This window comes from Abramis brama (genome assembly GCF_963993115.1).
Source record: "Abramis brama genome assembly, chromosome: 12".
NCBI classification, from domain to species: Eukaryota; Metazoa; Chordata; class Actinopteri; order Cypriniformes; family Leuciscidae; genus Abramis; species Abramis brama.
In genome coordinates, this window is record NC_139974.1 from 15,062,290 (window position 1) to 15,078,971 (window position 16,682).

Sequence of the window (16,682 nt, forward strand, 5' to 3'; positions counted from 1 at the left end):
ACTACAGTCGCTGGACTAAGATTTCGACTCTTTCAGTGTTTAAAAACATTTTCCCTGAAAGTTCGAGTTATAATAGTCTGTAAGATTATAAACACAACGAGGCTGTGAAAGCGGACTAGTGAGTAGATGAGGTTACCAGTTTGTGTGATGACATTTTATGTCCCTGAAAACCTCTTTAGTCCCATTTAGCCACTTGTTAGTAACTGCCTTTTACAAGACTAGTAAAAGTTTGAAAAAAAAAATCACAAGATGTAAAAATATCTTGAGCTTGTGTTTACCACAGACCTTATTTCAAGCATTTAACCAAAAACATGTGTTGTTTTAAAGTCTTGTGTGAATAGCTTACTGTAAATATACCATTCTTATCCACTTTAACCTCTGTTTTATGTCTCATTCTTTTAAGACCTGGCTACTCGCACAGTAAAATCTGACCCTATTTTTAACGCAATAACCAAACCAATACAATTGTTACAAACTGAACGTTTAAGAAACATCAGTCAATCAAGCATTCTTTATGAGATTAAAAACACACTAAAAGCTACTTAACTATAAGAATGTTTATATATTTAACAACAATATTCAAAGACAAATTACCTTTATGCTCTTTTGAGATTGTCAGCAGCTCAGTGACTGTTGTGCTCTTAAATGTTAGCCATGGGCTCATGAATATTAATCACATTGTCTAAGTGATTTGCTGACATCAAAATGTGGATGGTAAAAGGTGAAGAGACTAGCCAATGGAATTAGCACTTGCGTGTTAGTCCCGCCCACTGCTGAAGGGAATTAAGGGCTACAATTATTTCCCATAAACTTCTTCAATGTAATTATTATTTCTCAAATCAATGGGACATATTTAATATTTTCCGAAAGTGACCATATTCAATCTTAGGTTGCTCTGCCCCTAAGTTTTACAAATGGACTTCATGAATATCTGGTTCATCTGTGTCAACATCAGAAGTTCTCTCTTAACTCAAGTAATAATTCTGTTCTCTCGGTCTCACAGGATGTGGATCTGAAGAAAACCGTAGATGAAAGCGCTCGTATCCAGCGGGCGTACAGACACTACTTTGACCTCATCATTGTCAATGACAACCTAGACTGTGCGTTTGAGAAACTTCAGTCAGCTGTGGACCAACTCTGCACTGAACCGCAGTGGGTTCCAGTGAGCTGGGTTTACTGAGGGCACTTTTAGAAGCTCACCATGCAAGCATGTTTGAGTGTGTGTATGTGTGTGATGGTTTACAGTGTGTGTATGATTGGTATCCAAGGTGACTGATATGGGGCAGAGTGAAGTTAAGTGTTTGGAATGACCAACCAAATGAGTGTCATCTTCCGCAAAAGCACCGTTAGCCCCAACCGCTTTTCTTTGTGCATACGATGCAATGTTTTTTTCTACTCAAACTGAAAGGGAAGAGTACTTATTTATTTTAGTATTTCTATGTTTTTAACGGAAATCTTTCTATTTGTAACTTCTTTGGAGTTGGAAGAAAAGAAAAACGAGGAAAACTAAAACCGGCCTTGGCGAATCAGAGGCCATATTTTTTAATTTATTATTGTTGCTATTGTTACATGTGTTCCTCTTTCATTTTGTAGTTCCTGAACCTACTGTGATGTTTTGTTTTATACTCAAATGAAGGACTAACCTGACGGAGTGTAGCAGGCCAAGGGCTTACTATATGTAGAACATTTCAGATCCTAAAACCAGATCCTCTTAACCATTTGTTCGCTTATCTTCATATCTAAGAGATGTGTTGAATCTTTTATGCAAAAGTCCATATCAATGTGTGCAGTTTGTTTTATTTATAGTGTGTTTTGTAAAATTTCATTCACCATTTTTGTCTTGCACAACATTGGGCTGCACATTGTGTCTGTGTCTTATGATCCTGTCATTTTCTCTGAAGTTCTTTTCTTTTAAGGAACCGAACAAATAGGCCTGTTGATTTCAGCTGTTTCGTGTTTTTTGTTCTTTCTTGTCAGCATTCCAGAATGTCATAAACTCTCTGCCAAATGTATTTTTGTCTCTGTGTCAACAAGACCTCAACAACAAGGCAATAAACATGCTGACCATTTTTACTCTTTATTCCTCTTTTCTGTTTATTAATAATAAAAGTGCATGATACAATTAAATTGAAGCTTTTTGGAGAAAATATATGCATGTGCTCTTTATCTGTAGAGATACACAAATGAAATGCCAAAAAGCATTTATAGTAAAAAAGAAAAGAAAAAAAGTATATATATATATATATTATTATTACAAAATATCTGATAAACTATAGCAATCCCTAACAAAAATAAAGACAAAATCAATAATACTGCTGCACTAAAGTGTGTAATTTCTGTATTACTACTATGTCGTAATCCAGAAAAACGTACACACTTTACACATTAATAGGCCATTTTAGCCATCAGAAAAATCATGCATCACTGAGGGAAGCAAGGCCATGGATGGCAATGCACAGTACCATAGGAAGGAATCCCTCTCCGCATGTCATTTCTGAGGTTAGTGTGTCATTCTCTTTCCTTAGTAAAACATTACATGACTTAAAAAGTGCCTCCACTCTGTGGAATTCATCGTCATTTTGTAGGAAAACACGGATGGTGTCCTTGCAGAGTGGCTTGTAGTTAGAAGTCAGATGAATTACCTTGGTATACAGAAAATTTTTTATTAAACATATTTTAATAAAATAAAATACAAATTCTCAAACGTGAATGCAGAATCTGCAGAAACTCACTAAATCCTGTAGACTTTTGAGACTTTCAGAAGTGCAGAACGGTTCTAGCAGGTTCAGTCCAGCATCCGTCAGCTCTGAATCAAAAATTAAACAGTATGAGTGAAAACAGAAAGAGTCTATGTACACAAGATATCTCTGAGTTTAGGTGTACAAACCTTCAAGAGCGCTGATAAGCATTTTAATGGCATGCATAAGCTCTATGCTCTGCTTGCTTGCTTTTGTTGAGCATCCGTTCTGATGGGACACCGCCGTGTGATGACCATTCTGTTCTTCTGGTTTGCCGCTTGATCCATTTAACTCGGATGCCAAGGAAAGATCACTGTGATTGGCTGTTGATATCTGACATCCATTATAACTGGACAATGGCGTTGATGTGGAAAGTCCATTCTTGTCAAGTGGTTCACACTTCAGTAAGTCTAAAAACTCACTAATAATCTGGCTCTGTTTTTCAGGCAGCTCGCTGGTTAGGAAGCATGGAGTCTCACCACTGCTTAACATATCACTCTGAAAGACAGAAAGACCATGAGATAAGGCAAAAATAAATAGAAGTGATAAAAAATAGGTGTATGTGTATACATATATTGTGATAAGACAAAAATAAATAGAAGTGATAAAAAATAGGTGTGTGTATATATAAAGTTGAATATCAATATAAAGTTGATATTCATAATTAAAAAATTATGATTGGTACCTAAACTACTACAAATTGGCTACAAATTTAATAGAGAGATATAAATAGCATGTCCTGTTTTTGCCGAGTTGGACGTGTTCCTGGGTCAACATTCCTGGGTCAACATCCCTTAAAGAAGGAATCCCCTATTTATACAATTTTACAATACCCTTGTGCAATATGAGTACAAGATTAGCAAGCATTGTTCCTTTCAAACTATCACTCACTCACTCTACCCACCAAAGCTGACAAGACAGATCGGTCCAACAGAATTTTCCTCAACAGGAGCAGGATGGAGGAACGGCTTTCAGTAGACAAGTCATCCAGCGCACAAAATCTAGTCTGAACAACTGCAAGTTCTGCAAGGAGGCCAAAAATATATATCTTTAAACAAAAATTAATGGGTCTCACTATGGCAATATCCTAATAACCAGGCAGGAACTTGAAAAAGGGAAACAGGATTAAATGGCCAATTCTACTTCTGCTTCACACATACTTGCACAGCACACAAAGGAACTGAAACACACACCATCTTTCAGGGTATCAATTGGGAAACCTTCTTGGAACAGTGGCCATTGACCATCCACCTCTGATAAAGTGGGCAAGGGATTCCGGGAAGTGTCATCTGCTTCTAGTCCACTAGATGTGAGACACAAATCTAAACTCACACAAAAATCAAAGGTCCAAATAAATGTACAGCACACCTGTCTTACTGATGTCCTATTATGTATGTTTTTTTACATTTTCAACTTTTTTAGCATGTAATGTAACAATGTAAAATATGTGAAAAACTACTAGTTTTTTTTTAACATTAAAGCATGAAAACCTATTTTAGTAGACCCCAAAAACAAAAATAATTTGAAAAATAATAGGTCCCCTTTAAACAATCAATAATAGACATAACAGGTCCCCTTTAAACAATGAAAATAATGTATATAAAAATAATAATAATACATTTAAATAGAAAATAATCAATTTAAATAAAAAAATGAATTAAATATTAATTAATACATTTAATAATAATCAAAAAGAATTGTAGCCTTCTCCAGCCACATACAGTAAATGTCACTGACCAAAGTAGCCGTCACTTTCGATGGTCATTTCAGTGACACTGTAAGCAATCACAGTGTCCGGTGGGATGTCTAATGAAGTCTCAGAGTCATACTGTAGTTCACCGCTGTTTTTCATGAACATCTGAAACCATAGAATCACTCAGATAAGGGCATTTATTAAAGCAATGAGCTAATCTCAAGCCCATCACTGTTTAATCCCTGAACACACTTCTTACAAACCTCAAAACAATTCCCTCCAAACTTAGCATTGCAGACACCCTTCTCCAGTTCAGCAAAAAAGATGGGGCAGTTGCAGCTGGTGAAGATTCGCTCTTTAAGGAGGGTAAAACCTTTGTTCCTTTTTTGAGACTGCTTGATCAAAGGATGTGTGAGGTCCAATTTCCTACAGGAGTCATCAAGGTTAAATCAAAAGGTGAAGAATGAATTTAAAATTCATATACATTAAGTATGTTAAAGGAATAGTTCACCTAAAATTGACATTTTTGTCATCATAAACTCACTCTCATGTTGTTTTAAACCTGTATGACTTTCCAAAAATATATTTTGAAAAATGTAGGTTTTTTTTTTTTTTTTTTGTCCAATGACTATGTTTACTTGCGTTCCTGGGTCTACATTTTTGGATAGGAATGTTGTTCCAGGATCAACAAAATATGTTATGTGAAGAGATTTGCTTGTGTCAAGCGATTTAAGTCTTTTCTCTGATTATTGGAAATAATCACGTAATTGGTGCACATGTGAATGTAGTGATTTAAAATCAACCCAATATTGTTTTGGACAGTTTCAAAATTCTTCAAAATATCTCCTTTAAATGTTTGGAGCATGAAGAGTGAATAAAGTCCTCCAAAATAATTTTTGGATGAACTGTCCCTTTAAGAGACTCAACAGGTTTGTATTCTGAATAAAATTCTGATAAAAAAATTATAATAAAATTATATACATATTAAAGTGTTTTTCTCTAACCGTCCTTTGGAGTCATTAATTAGCATTGGCATATCCACGTATTCCGTCCGAAGTTTCCCGAGAGATAAACAAAGTTTTGATGTTTCCTGTCCATTCACATTTAGGTTGACAGCTGCAGCCCCCACCTTTATAGATCCAGCAATGAAGTTTGTGTATCTTCCCTCATACTTTCCAAACTCGTTCTCCTTACACACTGTTTAAAACAAAGAGGTTTTCATTTGGACAAAACATATTTCCATTTGGGCATATTTTGCCCAACACAAAACATCTGTTTAAGCTAAAAACATACTGCGATACTTATTTGCTATTCACTTTACCTGGTTCAATTTCTTTCCCATTCAGCAGGTCATTGAGAGTGAAGGGTGTGGGTCTGTATTTAGCTTTCTGCCAGAACCACACTTTCGGGATTTTCAGCACCACCGCAAGCGGCTGGAGGTATTTGGAATCATTCGAGCTGGAAGCCGCAATCAGAGATCCCTCAGGATCTATCTGTTGGACCAGCTTCTTCGTTGCTCTCTTAAACATCCTTTGCACAAACACGTGAACAGGCAGCATTACAGTTTTTTTTCAATTGCTTACACACTAAAATGAAAACTTTCCCACAATTAGCAAAACCTTACACTCAAGGAGCAAAACACCGGCCTAGATTTGCACGATTGTAAGCACATGGTCAGCTTCACACTTTTTGGAAAACATTACACACAGTGATTTGCAAAACACTAAACACACTTGTATACATTTGACACAGAAATTTATCATGATGTAATTTCCTTGCAATTTCAAAGCAAAGGCTTTCAAATGAACACACCCATGAACCAACTGGTTAAGCACAGCCACCAGGAGTGCACACACACTGGTGCTTACAGTTTTTCTTGATTGCTTAAACACTATAACCAGGCTTTTGCTAAAACTAAAATTTCAAAACTATAATGCCATTTATCAAAAAGCACACCCATTTCCCTAAACTATAAACACTATTCCCCTGTTTTGACACATGAGTCAGATTTGTTGAACTGTCACTGCAAAACTCTACACACAAATCCCTTCATTTCTCATTGCCTACACCATGTTGTCATTTAGAAAGCACTAGCATTCAATATTGTTCACTCAAGTCAGCACAACTTCAGCTCAGTTAGCACACAATTACCCAAGTGGAAACACTAAGAGTCAAAATTGAACACACATTAATCAGATCCTTCAATAGATAGATAAAAGGGTCCAAATCAGTTTATTGAGTTTTGGAATAATGTATCAAGAAAGACATGAAGGAAGAGATTGAGGAGGGAAAAGGAGGAGGAGGAGGACGAAGGGCAAGAAGACAAGCAGTCTCAGATGAAATTCAAGCCACTCTAGTTGCCCATGTCTTTATCAATGGTATGACTATGAGGGAGGCTGGGCTACGAGTAAGGCCAAATTTGAGTCGCTTTACAGTCGCCTAGAAAACCTTCAGGGAGGTGTGGTGGCAAACAAAATTCTATCACTGAAAAAAAGACAAACATTTCCAATAGTCTTTGATGAGGTGTATTTTCTTGCAAGAAAAGGCCAGCAGTCGTACAGTCACACAGAGTGGCTGCAGAGTGTGACAGTGAAGGGAGGGCATCCTTTCTCCTTTATAGTCTTGACTCCCAGAATGTTATCTTTCTAGGCAAATGATGGTATTTCAACCATATGTGGAACATTCTTAGACGTGTTCATCATATTGTATCCTTGAGTGGAGTACCTCCTGTCACGTCCCAACACTCTTTACCATTCCAATACAATTCCATATTAGAATAAGGTTTGTGTGTGCTCTTTTACTGTCATATGATGGTCACACACATCTTACTGTAAGTAAATATACATTTTTTAGAGGAAAAAAAAACAAAAAAAAAACATTAAAACAGGGAAAAAATGTTTTTTGTTTTTTGTGTGTGTGTGTGTGTGTGTTGTACTGTGTAGTACATGAATGAATAAAAATGTGCCAATGTATCCATTGGTTGTGTCTTTTGTGTTCATCATGTGACAAGGTTTGTGAGGGGGGGAGCCATAAGCAACATAACTTACCAGTTTTGGAAATGTTGTTTTGAATTTATCGCACCAGTGTGTTAGACTATGTTGTAGTGTGTGTGATTTTGAGGGCTTGTGTGTCCTGTCTGAGGGCAAAGTTTAGTTTTTCAGCAATAGTGAATGGTTTTGAGTGTACAGCTTCATTTTGACCTGAAAATAGGATGTTTGGGGAATTAGGTGAGACGTTATGGATTTGTGTTTACAGTTTTGAGAATACGAGGCATAGTTTCAAGGAATGTGTTTAAGCGATCGAGAAAAACGGTATTTGTAGACACACCAATCAGGTTTACGCACTATAAAAAGGCAACAGGTAAGTTCACATGTCTTCAACAAAAATAGACGGTGTCAGAGGAAGAGGACGGATGAGATGGGGAATCCGGAGAGAACAATGTGGAGGAAGAGGAAGAGGAAAAGGAAGAGGGAGAAGACGAGGGAGAGGGAGAGGGAGAGGAAGAGGAAGAGGGAGAGGAAGAGGGAGAGGGAGAGGAAGAGGGAGAGGGAGAGGGAGAGGAAGAGGGAGAGGGAGAGGAAGAGGGAGAGGAAGAGGGAGAGGGAGAGGGAGAGGGAGAGGGAGAGGGAGAGGGAGAGGGAGAGGGAGTGGGAGAGGGAGAGGGAGAGGGAGAGGAAGAGGGAGAGGGAAGACAACCAAATCCGTGAAACGAAATTCGTTTTCGTTTTTGGAAACAACTGTGGACCATGTAATAAACCACGGACTAATACTGAGGGAGTTGAATTCGTCACTCCAAAAGATTCTTCCCATGTTGCCTTGCAAATTAAAATATAGCCTGTGATGTTGACAAGGGCCTGTGGCCAGATCCAGCTAGGCGGAGATTTTTTTTTTATTCGGTACTGAACTGGATTTGTATTTTTATGTAACAGTATTACTGTAAGCTTACAGTATAAGGGTATGTTCGGTAGTACTGTATGAAAACTGGAAAATGTTTTGTTATGAATGTTTTGTTGAAATGTTCAGTACTGGCTGACTTGAGTACATGAAAATAAATAAATATTTTAATTAGTCTGCACAATATTTTTACACTCTCTCTGTGTAAATACTAAAAGTGTTTTAGGTTGAGCACAGGAGTGTTTAACCGATTCAAACAGAATTAGACCATATGATGGTTGTGTTTATATTATGACAACTAAATAAGGTTTTATAAGACATTGTATAGTTTCAACGAAAGTGTTCCATTTCAAACACATTCCATTTCGAAAGTGTTCCATTCCGTTTGAAAAACCGGGCCCTGTTTTCCAAACTGTGCTTAAGCAATTGAAAAAAACTGTAAACCACATTGGCAAATATGTACACTTGATGAACATCTTTACTCATTGACTTTTCTCAAGCGGTGTTCCTAATGATGGATGCAAACTGTAAAATACCCTAATTTAGATTGCACAATCCTTAATTTGTTTGGAAACCACCAAATCATCATAAAATACGCAAAACTCAATTCACAACTGATTCCCTTGTAAGTTACGCAATGTGATGAACCTCAAAAACACTAAATGTGCAGAAACTGGTTACCAAAGACGTTTTCTCTTCTTGCCAAAAACATGAAGTAAATCCAAAAAGGGGAATATGACAGATATTATGAATAGCAAGTATTGAGATTAGAGAAAACTCACAACAAATCAAAATGTCAGAGATGCTGTGAATGGCAGAAAATAGCATTTCAGCTGCATCTGTACACAACACATGGTGGCTTATGGGTGTTACAGACATGGATCATCATACTAATAGAGTAAGACAACATAAAACCTACCTCTCTAAGGGGCTTAAACAAGGACAAATTAGGGACATTTTTGGGGGCAGTGGAAATCCCCTGCCACTGGGCCAATGAAGCTATACTGGCAGTTGTGTTTATGATGAACAACAGGTGTTAAACAAACTCTCAACAAGTTTCCACTGTCATTCTGAGGCTCCTTATTTTTAAAGTAGTTCACCCAAAAATGAAATTCTGTCATTAGTTGCACCCTTGTGTTGTTCCAAACCTGTATGACTTTAATTCTTCTGTGGAACATAATTCGGACAACATAATGGTAAATTTGTCAATTAAGTTACAAAGAATGGAGCTTGGAGCTTGCAAACGTATGAAGCTTGATAACTTCATTCATCATCATGCATTGTAATTGCGGGGGGGAAAAAAACTAGCACATCTTCAAAACTTTCTTTTTTTCTTCAACATTCATTGGAACAAAATGAGGGTGAGTAAATGATGACAAAACTCTGTAGTCAGAATGAAAGTTTGAAATGTATATTATCTGAGTAATGAAAATGGACTTGATTTTGAATTGATTGGATCGTTGTGGTTTGCTATTGCTGTAATCTCATGCGAGTGACAGGTTGTCCCGCCCTCTTGTCTGTAAAACATTCAGAGAAGTCCTTGGAGGGTAAATTATTTTGATTAATGAATGATTACGAGGGCACATTATTATTATTTTTTAAATAATGATGTGCTCGGGTAAAATATGTATAATAAATACTGCAATATATAAATATAATAAAAAATTATACATTTTTTATTTCATGGTGACTAATTTTGGGGTGAACTTTTTGGATGAGCCGGTTATGAATCATGCACTTGCCCCAAAAAGGTGTAAAGAGAATATGATTCTGTACATCAATAATGGTTATTTTAATGGATTTGCAATGTAACCATGGTAATAAAGTAGCCTACAAAAATACATGTAATTTTAAACTAAGTTTAAAATGCAGCACTCAATTTTATTATTAATAAGGGGGTTCCTGCTCCATCTCTCTAGCCAAAAAGGTTTAAAAGACACCAGCTCAAAATTGTATTGACACAAATGTGGCACAGGCAGTAGGCAAAATGGATGGAATTCTTCAAATAGACTTAAGAGGATGTTTAAATAACCTCAGTCACAATAGAATGAGCACAGCAGACCAGCATTCATCTCCAAACGTACCACTTCATTTACATCACACATAGACTAAGACATGTAGGCTGTTGAATTCGTGTACATTATTAGCTATTACATTACAGTCCAGTAAAAAAAAAAAAAGGCGATCAAGAGTAAGATTTGAGAGATATTTTTTAAGTAGGCTACATACCTGTATCTGTTAGTCAGACTCCTTGTTTGCGCTAGATCTACAGCCAAAGAGCTGAAAAAGCGATGGATTGTGAAGAAACGATCAAGAATATGAATTCATACAACGACTGCTTTGTTTAAGAGACAAGTCCAAAGTATTTATCGTATTAGAAAGTGCAAAAAAATCAGCACGTTCAGTCACATTTAAACGTCTTCTCTCGACTCCTAACTAAAATGTGATCTCACACGTGTTGCATCGGGGTTTTTTTGGATAGATGCGCGCGGTCGAGACTCAAGTAAGTTACCTAAATGTCAGGAGGAGGCGGTAGCCTACAATAGCCTATAGGGAGATTTATCTTCTTGCTTCCTTGCTCAAGTTTGGGTTTATAATCGGAATCACATGAACAGAACCATAAATAATCTTGGGACAAGCCCAATTGTGAAATATGCAGATTTTGGTTGACTGAATTGTCTAGAATAGACTTACAAAAATGTAAATGAACATAGATCAGTTAAACTGAAATAATTATAAACCAGTAATAAAAAGTTATCAACATTAAATGTTTCGTTTTTGACTGAATGCAGTGTAGAATGACAAACAAACAAATAAACGTGATAAATTAACGTGAAGTAGCCTAAATAAATAATTAAGCTAATAGCTTGGTTATAGCCTAATGTGAGATAATTTGTATAAAAAAGAAAATAACTTTGAGAAGTGATTTGTATAAATAGATGACGTACTATTTATACAAACTTTGGTTATGACGTGCTTTGCATCACAGTAGCCTACGTCAAAAGCAGTGGTGGGCCGTCAGTGCCAGCCTATTTTTTTTTTTACAGTCTATGGTGCCAGCAAGGCCTTCTCTGCTGGCCTAAACACTATCAGAATCAGTGAATTGCACTTTAATATATTTTTTCCATGAATGATAAATTATTCTAAATAGTCCAATCTCTTAATTCCATAGCTTTTCTCTTGGTTGCGCTGCTTCCAGTAGTGTATGTTTATGTTAGAGCTTTTATCCAATCATATTTCAGCCATCATGTGTTGCCATGGCCAAAGAAATCTGCCTTGATGACTTCAGAATCAATAGTGCGGCTCTGGTGCGGGCGCCTGCAGTGAAACTGTTGCTTTAACCAATTAGATAATCAGTCAGATTTAATCAGCCAGTCAGATTTCGATTAGACTGCACAGGGGCCATCTAGCAGGCGTACAATAACGTCGGCATTTTCACGTCCTTTGATTGGATGGTACAGAGCGTGTACTTGGGGAGACCCAGGACAGTTGCAACACTTTTTGCATTTCTCTCAATTACTCAGAGACTATTTGGACTAGACCAACCAAATTTGTATATAAACTTGCATCTGTCTGCTAATTATCCATACCATTTAAAGATGATTATATATGACATATTGTTCACAGTATTTATTTTAATGGAAGAAGCCAGATGTCGCAACTGACCCCGACCCAGGGGACAGTTGCAACACAACCCAGGGACGGTTGCAACATGTTAAAAATACCTTAAATTTCATTAATTAACTAAAGCTTTTTGTCTCAATGAGCATAGAATTCTGAAAATATGAACTGTTTTAGGCCTACTATAATATTATAGTATTATTCATTTCAATAATATTATTGTAGCCTATTATTTATTTATTTATTTAGTCATATTTATCAAATAACAGTTATTGAGTTTTGTTTGTTCATGTGTAGAACATAGGCCTACATAGATTCAGTGTGCAGGTGTTACAGATGCTATTCAATCTCTCCATATTTCAGTGTCAGACAGGAAGAATTGAACAATTTGCAATGCAACAAACTTTTATTAAACATGCAATTTATAACTTGTCGCAACCGTCCCCAACCCTATCAGCCATGACAGAACATCATGTGCCTGCTAGACACACTGACTTTGAAACATGCTAACCATGTCACTTAGAAGTCAACACAACAATAATTCAAACTAAGTAAGTTTTGATTAATTCATACAAAATTTCCGGACAGTATGACAAAAATATATCTCATGAAAAAATTTACTTTCATACCTCCAAAACAAGTTTTGTTCAATAAATGCAGCAGCAGATGTTGAATATGTCTACTGTCTTCTTGGTGGGGGGAGGGTCTAACTGTGCATGTTCAGTATGAGTGTCATCACTCTAGCTTGTTTCTGATTGGAGAAAAATGACATGTTGCAACCATCCCCATGTTGCAACTGTCCCCTTAGTCAGAGCCATATAGAGAGAGATAATGAACAGATAGCGAACTGCATAAACTAAAATATATTCCTGTAGATTTAATAGTTTTTCAACCAACAAATTAATGTTTCTTTCCCTCCTCGACCCCAAGCAGGTTAAAACCTACCAGAAAAAAATCCCTTATTCAGCCTTATCCAGCTTAACGCAGAGTCACGGAAAACTACTCGATCTGTCCCGAATAAAAACAGAATTAACTTGCTGTAATGTATGCCATGACTGATTTTGAAGGCAGAATCTCGCTGATCTAATTGATTTCGTCCAAAAATCTGTGTACGAACATGGGTCAGTACACAAAAACTCCATCAAGTGACCTAATGGTGTCCTAAAACTCCATCAGGTGACCTAATGGAGAAAAAAAAAAACCTTGGGAGAACCCAGGCTCAGTCGGGGGCCAGTTCTCCTCTGGCATTTATGAACTAGAGGCCGGATTGTAGTTTGAACTGTAAGATTAACAATATTATATGAATGCCTGGCCGAAAAGATGCGTCTTTAATCTAGTTTTAAACTGGGAGAGTGAGTCCGAGCAACGAACAGTATCAGGAAGACTATTCCAGAGTTTCGGAGCCAAATGTGAAAATGCTCTCCCTCCTTTGGTTGATCTGGATATCCTAGGTATGACCAAAAGCCTTGAATTTATTGATCTTAAAGAGCGCGATGGATTATAGGGCGATAGAAGATCCGTTAAATAGACTGGAGCTAAGCCGTTTAGGGCTTTATAAGTCAGTAGCAATACCTTATAATTAATACGGAACTTTATAGGTAGCCAATGTAGTGATGATAAAATCGGTGTTATATGATCATATTTTCTTGATCTAGTAAGAACTCTAGCAGCTGCATTTTGGACTAACTGTAGCTTGTTTATTTAGGATGCAGGATAACCAGCTAATAAAGCATTACAGTAATCTAGTCTCGAGGTCATGAATGCATGAACTAACTTTTCTGCATCAGAAACTGATAGCATATTACGTAGCTTAGCAATGTTTCTAAGGTGGAAAAAGGCTGTTTTTGTAACATACGAAATATGATTTTCAAAAGACAGGTTACAATCGAGTATAACACCCAGGTCTTTTACTGTAGAGGATAAAGTAACAGGACATCCTACGATGTCAAAGTTGTATTGTGAGAGGTTCTGTGGGCGTTTTTTTGAACCGATAAGTATTACCTCTGTCTTGTCTGGATTTAATAAAAGAAAATTACGCGTCATCCAATCTTTTATATCTTTAACACACTCTGTCAATTTGGATAATTTAGCGTTTTCATCCGGCCGTGATGAAATATATATTTGAGTGTCATCAGCATAACAATGGAAACTAATTCCATGTTTCCTTATAATATTTCCAAGTGGCATCATATATATTGAGAATAATAGAGGGCCTAACACAGATCCCTGCGGCACTCCATAGTTTACTGGAGTTATGATCGATTTTTCTCCATTTAAATAGACAAAATGGTAGCGGTCAGATAAGTATGATCTAAACCAGCTTAATGCTTGTCCTTGAACACCAGTATAATTTTGTAGTCGATCTAAGAGTATTGTGTGATCTATAGTATCGAACGCAGTACTTAGATCAAGTAAAACTAGTATTGAGATACAGCCTTGGTCAGAAGCTAAAAGTAAATCATTTGTGATTTTAACGAGCGCAGTTTCAGTGCTATGATGCGGTCTGAATCCTGGCTGAAACTTTTCATAGATATCATTTTCTTGCAAGAAAGAGCCCAGTTGAGTGGACACAACTTTTTCTAGTATTTTAGACATAAATGGAAGATTTGAAATGGGTCTATAATTTGCTAGATTATTATGATCTAATTGTGGTTTCTTAATGAGAGGTTTTATAACTGCCAGTTTAAATGTTCTTGGAACATGACCTAAAGATAAAGATGAGTTAATAATATTGAGGAGAGGCTCTTCCACTACAGGTAACACTTCTTTCAGTAGTTTAGTTGGTATAGGATCTAATAAACATGTTGTTGTTTTAGATGAAGTGATAAGTTTATTTAACTCTTTTTGTTCTATAGTTGTAAAGCACTGTAATTGTTCTTGCGGGGGGATAATTGAGGCTGAATTATAAGGCGCGATTGAGGATTGAACGTTTACAATTGTGGTTCTGATGTTTTCTATTTTCTCAGTGAAGAAGTTAATGAAATCATTACTACTAAACTGTAACAGGATATTTTGTTCGGGAGACGTCTGTTTATTTGTTAGAAATGAGAAACACCGATGAGAGACTGGGGGTGGAAAAAGGTTTAAATGGAGCGCAAAAGATGATGGAAGGGGGCTCGGTTCCATTTACATTGTTAACAACAAAACGGCGGTACTCACCTTTTTTTGGGAGGGGGGTGTTGTTCGCGGTCGGTTAGGGCCGCCGGCGATGAAGATAGATAGATAGCGGGTGCGGGGAGAGAGTATAGAGATGGGAAGTTAGGAGTGCCGTCGCTACTGAGCTGAATGCTGATGCTATTGAACTGCAAAAGCCCGGCTGGACTTTGCCCTTTAGGAACTGACCTATGGTGGGATTTCCCCTTTTGTGACTGAGACTGTCAGAAGTCAACATGAGTGCTGAAGTGACGACACACAGCGACGACACCGCTCACATTTCCCTTCACGGAACTGTGTGGAATCTATATCAGTGTGTGCTGTTGAGGAGGGCCCCCAGGTGGTGCAGAAGAAAACGAATGTTGGGGTGGGTGATGATTTGGCACAGGCCCAGCGAGATGATCCAGAATTGGCCCTTTTAATTAATCTTAGGCAGGACCCAGATGATAATGCTGTTGAAATACAGCAGAATGCTGCCCTGAAGAAGTATAGTTCTGTTTGGGGCCAATTGCGGTTGCAAGATCAGCGGTTGGTACGAGTTTGGGGCCTCTACCTGAGATGCCTAGAAAGCATAGGTATATCCTTGTCGTGAGTGATTACTTTTCTAAATGGACTGAGGCATTTCCCCTTCTCAACCAGGAGGCACAGTCAGTTGCTTGTGTCCTGGTTGAGGTGTGGGTATGTCGCTTTGGCACTCCCCGCAGTATTCATTCTGATCAGGGGCGAAATTTTGAGTCTGCCCTGTTTAAAGAATTGTGCCGACTGTTGGATATGAGCAAGACGCGTAGCTCCCCATATCATCCACAATCTAATGGGTTGGTGGAGCGATTTAACCGTACTTTACTGTCGATGTTGAGTTTGTTTGTTGATGAGAATCAATCCAACTGGGACTGTCTGTTGCTATACGTGTTGATGGCTTATCGAAGTAGTGTCCATGCCAGTACAGGGTTTACACCTTACAAGATATTGTTTGGACAGGAAATTGTTCTTCCTCTGGACATGATGCTGAATGTAGGTCATCATGAGAAGTTTGTATCCGCCAGTGAGTATGTGACTGGGTTGGCAGACACATTATCCACAGTGGTAGAGGCAGTAAAGAGACATCAGGCTAAAGCCTCCGGGCAGCAGAAGGGGTCATTTGATCTTCAGGCTAATTTGCAGTTCTATTCTATAGGGGAATTGGTGTGGGTACGGAATAAGGCAAAGAAAAAAGGCATTTGCCCAAAACTACAAAGGCGTTACTGGGGCCCTTATAAAGTTGTGGAACGCATCTCTGATGTATTGTATCGCGTGGTGTTAGGAGAGGGGGGGCCGGAGATAGTGGTGAATTTTAACAGACTTAAACCATATGTTCTTTCCTCTCTCTCAGAGACCGCTGTACCCTTGGTCCTTCTGCAAGAGGGAGCTGAGTCCCAGTGCTCAAGTCGGAGGGTGGCCGGCCAGTTAGATGTCCCTTTGGGGGCCAGTTGGGTTCATCAAAGGGCACCTGTGCTCCCTCGTAATTTGGAAGGTCCAAAGGAAGGGTCAGCATCAGTGGCTGCTGGTCCTGTACAACAGCCTGTCCAGGAGCCGGATATACAACA

General features: G+C 37.8%; 2 protein-coding genes across 7 annotated transcripts in view; one reads left to right on the forward strand and one right to left on the reverse strand.

The window, feature by feature from the left end:
• Positions 1 to 2,069, forward strand: part of pals2b (protein associated with LIN7 2, MAGUK p55 family member b) — a 33,488-nt gene extending 31,419 nt beyond the window's left edge. For all 4 annotated transcript variants that reach the window (XM_084131477.1, XM_084131476.1, XM_084131475.1 and 1 more), the window contains one exon: positions 1,004 to 2,069. In XM_084131477.1, coding sequence (XP_083987603.1) covers positions 1,004 to 1,180 — 177 coding nt within the window. In that variant the 3' untranslated portion in view covers positions 1,181 to 2,069. The remainder of the gene's footprint in view (positions 1 to 1,003) is intronic.
• A 7-nt stretch (positions 2,070 to 2,076) lies between these two features.
• On the reverse strand, positions 2,077 to 12,668 carry gsdmea (gasdermin Ea). Of its 3 annotated transcripts, XM_084131481.1 has the most exons (11): positions 12,576 to 12,594; positions 10,555 to 10,605; positions 5,753 to 5,961; positions 5,436 to 5,628; positions 4,695 to 4,857; positions 4,476 to 4,596; positions 3,932 to 4,060; positions 3,643 to 3,761; positions 2,888 to 3,236; positions 2,733 to 2,806; positions 2,077 to 2,642 (listed from the first exon to the last, which is right to left on the reverse strand). In XM_084131481.1, the coding sequence occupies exons 3-11, from the start codon at positions 5,958 to 5,960 to the stop codon at positions 2,415 to 2,417; spliced, it is 1,584 nt and encodes a 527-aa protein (XP_083987607.1). In that variant the 5' UTR covers position 5,961; positions 10,555 to 10,605; positions 12,576 to 12,594; the 3' UTR covers positions 2,077 to 2,414. The 3 variants fall into 3 exon arrangements, with proteins under 3 accessions (XP_083987607.1, XP_083987606.1, XP_083987605.1); XM_084131480.1 differs by lacking the exon at positions 10,555 to 10,605 and having other exon boundaries at positions 12,576 to 12,668; XM_084131479.1 differs by lacking the exons at positions 10,555 to 10,605; positions 12,576 to 12,594 and having other exon boundaries at positions 5,753 to 10,503.
• Positions 12,669 to 16,682: the final 4,014 nt, after the last annotated feature.

Excerpts from the sequence above, each read along its gene's own strand:
- gsdmea (XM_084131479.1), bottom strand. The coding sequence starts at position 5,990 with ATGCTGCCTGTTCACGTGTTTGTGCAAAGGATGTTTAAGAGAGCAACG. Across the intron at positions 4,858-5,435 it reads ATTAATGACTCCAAAGGACG|GAAATTGGACCTCACACATC; the intron begins GTTAGAGAAAAA and ends TGACTCCTGTAG. Across the intron at positions 4,061-4,475 it reads CGAAAGTGACGGCTACTTTG|ATTTGTGTCTCACATCTAGT; the intron begins GTCAGTGACATT and ends GTGTGAGTTTAG.